Here is an 11,962-nt window from a genome sequence, read left to right on the forward strand (position 1 = left end):
CACTGAAAATATTTTTAAACAGTTTCTCTTTCTCAGAAGAGGATAATTAAAACCCAGTAATTGCTTTACTGAATCATTTGTACCAAAGTTTCAAACTCATGTATACTATTATATCATACAATACGCTTCATGGCTTCCTTCCACCGTCATGACCATACTGTTGGCCACCATCGTATAAGTGAAATATTCTTGAGTATACGACGTAAAACCCCAATCAAATAAATAATGAAAACACTTGCTTGAACGTGCAGTTTAGATGAAAGATGTAATTTAAACTGCTCGAGTCTCCCAAATTTTGATCCATTGCAAATGTCGGTATGAACGGTTATTTTGTAACACTCCACACACATGGGAACGCAATAGAATTCTGAAAAATTCCGCATGATATTTTTCTGACTTTTTAGCATTGAACGGTCTTTTACAACATTAGCTTATAGTTATATTTGTCCAGTAATCATAACAGAGTGGTGTTAGTGCAATAATACTATTGTATATCTATATATACACCAAAGATATGTAAAACATGTATACTTCATGTATGATTCTATTACCAATCTCCCATTTTATATCGATATTTACAACGGTTGGTCTACCCCACATATAAATGTGATTTATACATAAAAAATAAGGTTCAATTGTTGGCTGGTATGAACGAATTGACCTTCATGGGGCTTCATGAGTAAAAAGAGAGCAGTATTTAAATCAGTCTGCATATACCAACTTATCCATTCTCATTACTTCCATACAAAGAATCGTTTAGTTTTAATTAGTAATCAGGGAAATGGAGATTTAAAATAACTGTGTATACATAAAAACCTCTCTGTCCACATACTTGCTGGAGTCCCTAATTTAGCGGACAAGAATAAATGTAGCCCAGTGTCGATCCTATATTTTTTGAAAACTACAAAAGATTTAGGTATTGTATACCCTATTTTCCCTCTACAAGCTCTATGTATTAGTACTATAATCGTCGTCCATTTCATTATCTATTTTATTAACAAAATTTATTCTCATTTTAAACTTTAAAATACTTAGCATGGGATGTAGTGAGTGAGTGAGTGAGTGCTTAGGGTTTAACGTCGTACTTAACAATTTTTCAGTCATATGACGACGAATAATGTGTGATTTAATGACATCCTAAATTAAAATTTTAAACATTGTAAATTAAAAACTGGTAATTTGAGGTTGTAAATCCATTGTGCTAAATTGTTTTAGCTGTAATACTTATTCTATTAGCGTATGGAAAACGTAATGTGTTAAAAAGGTATTTATGAATTAAATGTGTTAACAGTTGTACCGGTATGGGGGCATTGGTCGAATTAACAACCCAATTCACAGAGACATTACGATGATTCGCTAATCAAGAGTATTTTGTTCCGACCTGAAAATTTACTTTTTTATTATTGATGAATTTACCGATACATTTAAACCTCGTCGTTTGCGTGAAACAAGAAAAGGCATGTGCCTTATAGGCTGATTAGCTAGTGTCAAGTCCAAAAAAAAAAAAAACAGCTTTTGATTTATTTATACCACAAAATACGAAGACAAAAAGCATTTAGCCGAAAAACCGCTTAGTAGTTGACGTATTTTGACACCAGGTTCGGTAATGGATTGATGAATTTCCTTTATAAAAATTATGATTTGGTTTTTAAAAAAGTGACACCTAGGCTGATTGTTGCTGCGTTTTTATGCGGAACTGACTAATGCCGCGCCAACGCTATTGTTGGGGGTTGAGCATTTTTTACTCGTCAATTAACCATGTTCAATGTTCATTTCATGATCGCTTTATTACCGGCCTTGACAACTTTTTTTCCCATACACGCCACTCAACCAGCCATCGATAATCGATTAATTCATAATCTCAGTGACCTATCAGATACTGTTTTTGAATGAGCTGACATCGTTTGACATTGCTGTAAACTTTTTCACATAAAGACGTATAACTTTGCCTTGAATCAAGTCAGGTATTTTTATCTGCAATTAACAGGTAATAAAGGGGTAATCCTTGCGGTATGCGGAATGTGTGGCCGACGACTAGAAGCATAGGGTTATACTTTAAGTACTTGCATAAAGTGTTTAGGTATTAAACGTTTTATTATGCATACTCGGTATGTGATATAATTATATAAATCCTTGTTCGTTTATTCGTTGGTTTAATTATCGCTCACGAACCATATTTATTATTCTGCTTTGAGAAATTATTTACTTTTCTTTAACTGACATGTAATTTTAACATACCTGATGACCTACTTTTGTTTGATTGTACTTAACCTTTCAATCTTTTGATATCATTATTCATTTCATTTTTATCTGTCTTAAAATTGTTATCAGCCCACGTGTGCTGTTGGACGTTGCTACATGTTTGAACTTGAATTTGAAAGTGAAAGTAAAAACGAAATAATAGAAGAGGATACAACGATAGATCATCAGAAAATGAAAATATGAAGGGAATGATGTATGAATCAATTAAGAAACAAATGACAAGGAGAAGTGATTGGATAAATGAATGTAAGAACGAATGAATGCAGTTCTAATGGAGGAATTGGCGAAATAATGGTATAAAGTCCTTGTAACATGGCAATATTTTGCTTTTAACCGAATTAAATGGTTATAGCTTGATCATGTCAGACTTTATAGGCTAGCCTTATGTGTGACAGCGATGTGTTTGTCGTTCATGACATTCTGTTCTTTAGTACGTTCCTTCTTTCCGTAGGCATTGACATTATTTATTTATTTGATTGGTGTTTTACGCCGTACTGAAGAATATTTCACTTATACGACGGCGGCCAGCATTATGGTGAGAGGAAACCGGGCAGAGCCCAATTCTTTTATAGGCAAATAAAACACTAACGCGAAATATATGTCAGATGAAAGATCACTGCCCATAAAAATAGTTCGATTTATTGTTTTAGAATTGAGCTCAAATCGTAAATTGCATTTGAAACTTTGGATTTTACGGTGGCTTTTTCTAACCATATTGGGACCAGTGACGTCACATGACATCACATGAGGTTTTTGCCACTTTACACACACAGTCTGCTAGCATTCGCCATTCAAAATGCATATACATATAGACATGACCCTTGAAACGAAGCCAAAAATAAGGAAGTGACGTCATTGATATCCTCTGGGTGAATACAGACCGCTGTAGAATCTGATGTTTTAAAGCTACATTTAGTTGATTTAGTTAGAAAAATAGAACTATTTTACTAGACAATATATTAAATGGCCTTTTATATATTATATATCATACATATTTCATTTTAGTGTTTTCTTTGCCTTTATATATACAGTGGACATAAATATCCACGTGCACGTTATCATGAAAACTGCTACTAAAATTTTTTTGATGATCAATCAGGTTTATGAATAGGGGAAACCGGATAGAGCCCGAAGGAAACATAGTAAAACGAGAAGGAAACCATGAAACCTTGTTAGAAAAAAAAGATGACAGGCCTCAGCCGAAACCAGAAAACATCACGCCTGGAAAGCTTTAGGACAAAAGAATCCAACTCAGAAAAATAAATAACTTTTTCACTAGGTAGCTAGTTCTTCTAGTCAGTGCATGCATCCGTCCGTATGGCGTGATGTACCACGATTTATTAATATCACACACACAGACACGTGGTTCAAAACTACATCCTCAATTCCACGTGCTCGCCACACATGTTCTACATCTCCCCAGCAGGGGTTTTGTTATTGATAACACACGGTATTTATTGTTCTTTGCACAGCAAGACTGCGGAAGTCACCATGTTCGGAGAGAGTGACTCAGAAGATAGCTCCATTTCATCTCACGCCCAAATTGTGCTAATTTTTTACACTGACTTCACGATGGAGGGTCTCGGGGACTATTTAAAGTACTCAATCCGTAAAACGAGGCCGTGAGTTCGAATCCAGCTCTGGATAGACCTGTACCTGAGTCGAATTAAGCGTTCGGTTGGAGGTGGTGGTGTAAAATACTAGACCTTCCTGTAAATCTCATGAATCAGTATATCGAAGCATAATTCATTCATCTTTTCACCTGATATGATATCAAGTTTGTGCCTGGAGTTTTGGTAAAAGCGAAACTCAAAGGTCAAAAGTCAAAGGTCAGAAAACATGTATAAACAGTTACAAACAAATTTTGTTACGTCTATATGCTCATCCAAGCACTTTTATTGTAAAGTTTCTGCACCCTGTGTACTGATGGCAGTTGGTTTATGGCGAGCTAGAATCTCGACCGTTCTCCTACCAGTGCTTTTATTGCAAGGTTCTTGCACAACCTGTATAGCACGCCTAACTATGAACCTTCAAATTTGTTTTGCACACCAGTTTACTGTAATTGCGGGATGTATGGAAGTTTCACTGCTTTTTACATAAATAGACCTCAAACTTCACGTGAGCTTAGTTACATCAAAAGCGTGACTGGCTGATTGACATACATATACATGTAGATCATGACCCACTATGTATTTGACAATAATGGAGTTTCTTTTCACACGCAGTGCGTGACGAGTATGGTCCAAGGTGGACTGGCCATAGTTCTCTGGCAATGCATAGTTGTGCAAAAAAACAAACAAACCTCATCACAATGGGGACATGTCAAACGCCCGGTAGCAGGACCTTGACGTCATTTTATTGACGTCAACTGTTCCTTTCTCAGCTGATGATGATGACGTCACATTACAGACAGTACAACGTTACAGTAGAAACTGATACATTGCAACAGTGTAGACGTTACCCTATAATCCATTTTTGACGAAGCAATGGCTCGAAGACCTTCTTCACACTAGCGCCACCTCACGGGATTAAAAAAATATGCCGCCTCCCCATTACAGGAATGATCAACGGACTACACACAAATCCGAATTTCGTTTGGCAGGAAAGATTACCTGTTTGTGAATTTCAGTCCGGAAAATCGACTTCGGCCCCACATTTCATCAGCGAAAACTGATCAGTCGGTTACTTTTATGCTCGTTAAAACTGCATGACAGGTGAAATAAACCAACGTCTATGCCTTTAACACATTGTCAATGGGGCAGAACTGGCTGAAATTGAGCATGCTGTTTACATTTGAAATCGTTGCTACTTTTCTTTCGTTTTCAGAATTTAGTTATCACTGACACAGAACACGTTTTTATGGGTGAAAAATGGCTGGCATATTCAGAATTCACGATTTTACTTACAGACACATTCAGATGGCGATCATGGAGATGTCAGTATTGCATTCATTGTTTTTTTCTTTTCATCACCAGGAGTTATTACGCATCCACGACAAATTATTAGAGGCGCAGTTCCAGCAAGTTCAAACGATGATTGATGTCATCAAGAAGGAACGAGAGGAAGTGCGCAAGCGCAGAAGGTCGCTGTCTGTCGAAACTGACGTCGACGAGAACGAGGAACACTGGGAAGATTGGGAGATCCAAGGTGAGGTAACTCTTTACGCACAACGGGGATCGCGCGGTTAACGAGGGACTAAAGATGTCTGTCTTTCTGTCGTTAGTAGACACGGGGCGTGGGTTCAAGCCCGGCATTTCACAGGGACTACACCTGACCCGTTCTCACTGGGTGGCAACAAGCGGTCGGTCACCATAGTATGGCCGTTTGCGTAGTATGTCATTATTATAGCATTATATTGTGTTTTACAGGGCACCTAAAAAAACAACACAAAAAACATTTGACTGTGAGTTAAAAACATATAGCCATGATATAGCCTAAAAATGATAGGATAGTTTTTATTCTGGAAAAGACCTTTCATTGAAGTAATCGACTCAAGGCCCACCAGCGGTCGCTTTTTAATGTGACAATATGGGCGGGAGTGTTTTGACTATCTGAGGATTTTATATACTGTTATATTGCCATTATCAGCACATTGCGCCAATTCTGTCGGCCTTCTTAAGCCCCGTCCAGACTACCCAAAATCACTCAACAAGAATCAGCTTGAAAGTTGAGTCAACAAGCTGAGTCGTGTTGAGTCGTGTTGAGTCGTGTTGAGTCGTGTTGAGTAATCTGGACGGGTTCTTCGACTTCTTTCAACAGCACTCAGCACCATCCAACAGTTGAATCTGAAATGCGCATGTGTAATTTTTGTCAACAAGTTCAGTCAAGTTGAATGAATGTGACCAATCAAGGGGCGTGTAGAATAACATGGCCGTCTTAAGGGACGTGACCTGGGCAAAATGACGGCGCCAAAGGATAAAGAGTGAAATTGGTCTCACAAAACAACAGTGGTGGACAATGTTGACCTATCTGATTTGTAGTGTGGACGGGACACTCAACTTACCTCAACAGTATTCAACTTGCTGTTGAGTCAGCACAAGTTGAACGATGTTGAATAGTCTGGACGGAGCTTTAGTCATTGAAAACATTAGAATGGCCCGTAGAACACGTGTACAAGTACATGTACACGTACTATTGACGTTCTATATGTCGCGTAATGCCTTCTACTGTATCCGAAATGTCTTTTACCGGTTGCGAGTGACCATTTGCCATCTGTCACATTGTCGTCGCTGCTCTTGTTTTACTCTCCATGCCCTACGTTTTTATATATTGATACAGATACAGTATTTCCGAGAATTCAGGCCAATTCGCTGTGTAGAAATTGTAAGATCAATCAATACATAAACCTACATAATTTTGAATAAATAACTCCTACCCAATTCTATACCGATTTTGATTCTATCGACCACTCCCGTGTTTAAGGGGATAGGATGTCAAAATGTAACAGTGATATTTACATAAAGCTGACGTATTTTTCCAATATATTTTTCCATGGCAACCACGGAAAACCTGTCTCATTATCTCAGGGTTTTGTGTTCAGACACATATAGCGTCAGCTCTAGCGCTGCTTCATCTTGGTTTATGAGCGTTTTGAATAATCAATAATTTTATTATGGAGGATACAACCTATATGAAATTCCTGAGGGGTTCCCTGACGCGTGACAAGCACAGGCATGTTCAACCCCACGACAGCAATATTGTTCGTTTGAAATCAATCCTACAAGCTCTCTCAGCTTGCATAATTTGATTGACGTTTAACGCCGTGCTCAAGACTTGTTCACTTTTATGGCGGCAGTCAAGTTTATGAGAGGAGAAAACCGGAGTGCCTGGAGGAAACCTGAACATCCGGAGGAAACCTGAGCAGTCAACAGAAATCTGAGTAAGCGGAAGAAACGTGGCCATTTGGAAGAAACCTGGGCACGCGGAGGAAACTTGAGCACCCAGAGCAAACCTGAGTATCTGGAGGAAATTTGACCATGCGGAAGAAACCCGAGCACCCAGAAGAAACCTGAGTACGCAGAAGAAACCCGAGCACCCGGAAGAAACTTGAGTACGCAGAGGAAATCTGAGCACCCAGAAGAAACCTGAATACGCGGAGGAAACCGGAGTGCCCGGAGTTATATATTTTTTTGACAAAATAGCGTTTAACGCAAAGACATGACATAACAGACAAACACATAATAAGCAGAAACCGTTTGTGATTATCTGTGTAGACCCAGGCGTCTATATCCACTTCATTTTGCCCTTGTCGAACTAGAGAGCGGATTTAATAACTAAGCTAACGACAATATGGTGCGTACATACCTTATACAACAAACGTACGTGCGATCTTTTCGTGAGCGGAATTGTTTGTTTTATCGATCAGTGGCCTGTATTGGTTTTTATTTGTGCTATAGTGTGTGAGGATGTGTGTGTCAATAGAAATACCTGCCAATATGTATGCATGGTCAGATCACATCAGCAGGCCCCTCATTTAGTGTCACATGCATGGTCACAGGATAGAATAGGCGCCAAACGCTAACTAACAGCGAATAAGGAATGCTTTCTCCGTGGACCAATTCAGCTCTGAGTTTCTCAGTCTCTACTGATCGGTTCTTAAATGTGGTTGTTTCATTTTGGCGCTGGTGGCTTTCTTCCATTTTGTCGTTAGTGGCTTTGTTTCATTTTGTCGTTAGTGGCTTTGTTCCATTTTGCCGTTAGTGGCTTTGTTCCATTTTGCCATTAGTGGCTTTGTTCTATTTTGCCGTTAGTGGCTTTGTTCCATTTTATTGTTAGTGGCTTTGTTCCATTTTGCCGTTAGTAGCTTTGTTCCATTTTGCGATTTTCACGACACAGTTTTGGGCTAAGTCAGAAATAAAGAGTGCGCAAATTAATAATTTATCATGTTAAGGCAAATATATCACCTAATACATGTGTGGGTGCATGAGTGTGCACAGGTTGAGGTGCGTGCGCCGTTAGAGGCGTGAGACGGTGAGTGTTTGGAGTATACATACTATGGGTCTGTCACGAACGCTAATTTGTGCTGCTTCTGTCTTAAATCTGATAATTCCATGCTGTGCTTTTTTTTTTTTTTTTTTGAACTATACACATTAACTTCTTGAGAATGTTATTCAGGTCTTCTTTTTTCTTTTCTCCCACAGAGTTTGAAGCTCAATACGAACAAGAGTTTGGACTTTCGTTGGATTCTCGGAAAAGTGGTGCATCACAGGAACTTAAAAAACTACAACAACAACAGCAACAAAGGACAAAAAATGGCTTCCGGATGACAATGCCAATGCAGGAGACAAAGATCAGTGTGTGACGTCACGGCAGTGAACAAATAGCCCAATATAAATAATAGAATGCCAACGTTATATGGCTTCTGTTTTGTGTTTATCGTGCCAACGTGACGTTGTCATGGATACAAGAAAACGTTGGAATTGTATCCGAACCTTGTGAATAGTGATAACAAAGGTAAAATTATATCAGTCAGAAGTCCTTGTGTCAAGTTGCTTTAAACGGATTGTTTTTATGTGAGTGTGCTAAATTTCCGGTACCTCCACATGGAATACAGAATCAGAAGAGGAGTGTTCTTCAGTACGGCAGAATTCAATCATTTACAAAACATGGCGGCCTCAGTTCTGAATTTTCGGTCGATTATAGCTTGCCGTTTTGACCGTGATCTGTTTATGTTAAGGAATCCAAGGGATGAATCAGTTACTGACATGATGGGTTAGGAAGAAAAACAAAACTTTTCGTATGGATATATACATGTTTGCTTAATTCAAATGAAGACAAATCATACATAATCATAATATTGATGAGCATTTAATGAATATGCATCCCTGCAATGATAACTCGGGTCCAAGCTGGATCGGCAGTTATTCTCTTGCAGCACTTGAGAAATACGTGCGTTTTATTAGTCTGCATTTAATGAATATGCATCCGGGTGTATGTGAATATTTGTGATATATAAGAAGTAATTGTTTATAACCGCTTCAAGTCAGTACTTCGAGGGAGAGCTATTTTGGATCATCGCATGTGTAATACTCTTCCAAAAAATAGACCCTGCTGCTAATGGAAGCCTTTGTGAAGGTTGTTGTTGTCTAATGAATGTGAACTATAGTATTAAGTGTACGAACCTACTTAAGTCTAAATATTTATAGCAGTTATAATGTGTTGTTAAAGCTATTAGCATAATTTATCCAAATAATTGAAAAACAAAATGCAAACGAAAAGGACAAAATGGTGTATTGAAGGATACTCAGTGTATACCAACTAACAAAAGCTACTGCCAGAATCATTTTTTTGTTGTTTTTCGTTCTTGACGAGATATGCTTCAATCAAGAGTTAATAATTGCTGATACTTATATTTGGCCAATGTATACACATGTGTCTGTTTGTGATTATTTACGCCAGTTGAATAACACGAAAATAACTCAAGAAATGCATTGATCTGTCGAAATTGAAAAATGACTTGAAACTCCCGATCAAAAAGACATTCAGGCAAAAGCACTGTACACACAGAGTTGTTACCCCTGACGTGGGCCTCAGTATTACCACCAGAGTTATGCCCCATGAATCAGACGCATATTACGTGTGGTTATACCACGTGTAATGATACCAGTATTTAGCAGGTACATTTACAGGTCTTTATTTGTATGTTTGTTGTCTAGGCAATACATATTTTTTATTATAAAAGACATGACCCATTACTCAGATCCACCTGTTAGTAGCAACTTACAGCGAATTGTAAAGGCCAATGGGCTTATTGGGAGCTATCCTTAATGATTATGTGAGCTTTAAAAGGAGTTTCATCTCAATATTCCAGATTGTTTTTGCTTAAATTACCACTATTTGCAATAGGTTACATTTTCCCGTGCAATGATAATTCGGGTCCAAGCTGGACGGCAGTTACTCTCTTGCAGTACTTGAGAAATACGTGCGTTATATCAGTCTGCCCACAAAACGTCATGTCGAAGGCAGGAATACTGCAGGCTGGACGTTTCCCACTGGTATATCAGAGGTATACGATATTCTCAAGTAAGGGGCCTCCGTGGCTCAGTCGGTTAGCGCGCTAGCGCAGCGTAATGACCCAGAAGCCTCTCACCAATGCGGTCGCTGTGAGTTCAAGTCCAGCTCATGCTGGCTTCCTCTCCGGCCGTAAGTGGGAAGGTGTGCCAGCAACCTGCGGATGGTCGTGGGTTTCCCCCGGGCTCTGCCCGGTTTCCTCCCACCATAATGCTGGCCGCCGTCGTATAAGTGAAATATTCTTGAGTACGGCGTAAAACACCAATCAAATAAATAAATATTCTCAAGTATAACAGAACTATCTGAGAGAAGACACAGATTTGGTTGTTGACACAGACTAGCCTTATAAGCCTAATAACCTGAGGAAGTGTACCATAGGCCTAAACCATCAAAAAGTTTCATTCATTCTTACAAATGTTTCGACTTATGATGAGAAATTCAAAGTACATTTAGTGTAAGGGGCCGTGAGTTACTGCTAGTCATGGTACGACAAAAAAAAATACCAATGACGACAAACAGCGTTCCTCACACCGCTAAAAGACCTTTATGAACTGCCAATCAAACAAATGCAATTGAAAGTCCCCTTACACTAAATGTAAGCAATATTATTGCAAACAGGTCAACCGGATGTCCCATACATTGGTTACAAATGTTCAGTATTTCTGTGACGTCATTTGCTTTCACTGGATCGGAAAAAAAAGTGACGTCACGGAAGGGAGAACGGGACATCGGAAATGTTGGATCCATTCATACTAGGTCTCTTTTGAGACTTTCCTCATCCATAACGGCTAATGGCAGTATTAGAGTCAAGCGTTCAATGACTTTCGCAGCTGCATTACTCGAAAGACGATTATCTAAATCTGATAATATGTTTTCCTGAGTTTAAATCCTACTGTAGCAAACATCTAGACGTACAACGCCTGACAACACGCAGTATACTTTCGTGACAATGCAATAAGGTATGGCATCTTCCAAGTTAAACGTTTTTTCTCTAAAGAGCTCCTTTTCCCAACAGCACATGTATCTGCCCCAGGGCATCCGCACACTGCTAAATAGGACGACTTGTAACTCGTCTAGCATTTTTAGCTTTTATTATCGATATTCAGAAGCAGTTTGAACTTCGATCTTTTCGTTATCAATAATAGAAAAAGGTCTAGGCCTACTTGACTGATACGTCATCTGCAAGCAACAAAGAAGCGTGCAAAGTTAGAAAGGGGCACTGCAATGAGCAAACCAATGTTATATTTTTTGAATAATAAAGCTATTTTATTAATTGTTATACACTGTTTTGTGGAGTTGTAATATTTTCATTGGGAAGATAGCCGGGGAATGAAGCGCTTTTAACTTGAGGAATTTACCTTCCCTTTCTTTCAACCGTAAGACCACTACAATGTCCACTCAAAAAATTAAGGGGCCTCCGTGGCTCAGTCGGTTAGCGCGCTAGCGCAGCGTAATGACCCAGGAGCCTCTCACCAATGCGGTCGCTGTGAGTTCAAGTCCAGCTCATGCTGGCTTTCTCTCCGGCCGTAAGTGGGAAGGTCTGCCAGCAACCTGCGGATGGTCGTGGGTTTCCCCCGGGCTCTGCCCGGTTTCCACCCACCATAATGCTGGCCGCCGTCGTATAAGTGAAATATTCTTGAGTACGGCGTAAAACACCAATCAAAAAAAAAAAAAAAAAAAAAAAAATCAA

General features: G+C 39.0%; 1 protein-coding gene across 1 annotated transcript in view; it reads left to right on the forward strand.

Annotated features, from left to right (window-relative positions):
• The window catches only part of LOC135463610 (F-actin-monooxygenase MICAL2-like), a 31,119-nt gene extending 19,568 nt beyond the window's left edge, over nt 1-11,551 (forward strand). The window contains exons 2-3 of the mRNA XM_064740947.1: nt 5,238-5,409; nt 8,403-11,551. Coding sequence (XP_064597017.1) covers nt 5,238-5,409; nt 8,403-8,563 — 333 coding nt within the window. The 3' untranslated portion in view covers nt 8,564-11,551. The remainder of the gene's footprint in view (nt 1-5,237; nt 5,410-8,402) is intronic.
• Nucleotides 11,552-11,962: the final 411 nt, after the last annotated feature.

This window comes from Liolophura sinensis, chromosome 3, assembly GCF_032854445.1.
Source record: "Liolophura sinensis isolate JHLJ2023 chromosome 3, CUHK_Ljap_v2, whole genome shotgun sequence".
NCBI classification, from domain to species: Eukaryota; Metazoa; Mollusca; class Polyplacophora; order Chitonida; family Chitonidae; genus Liolophura; species Liolophura sinensis.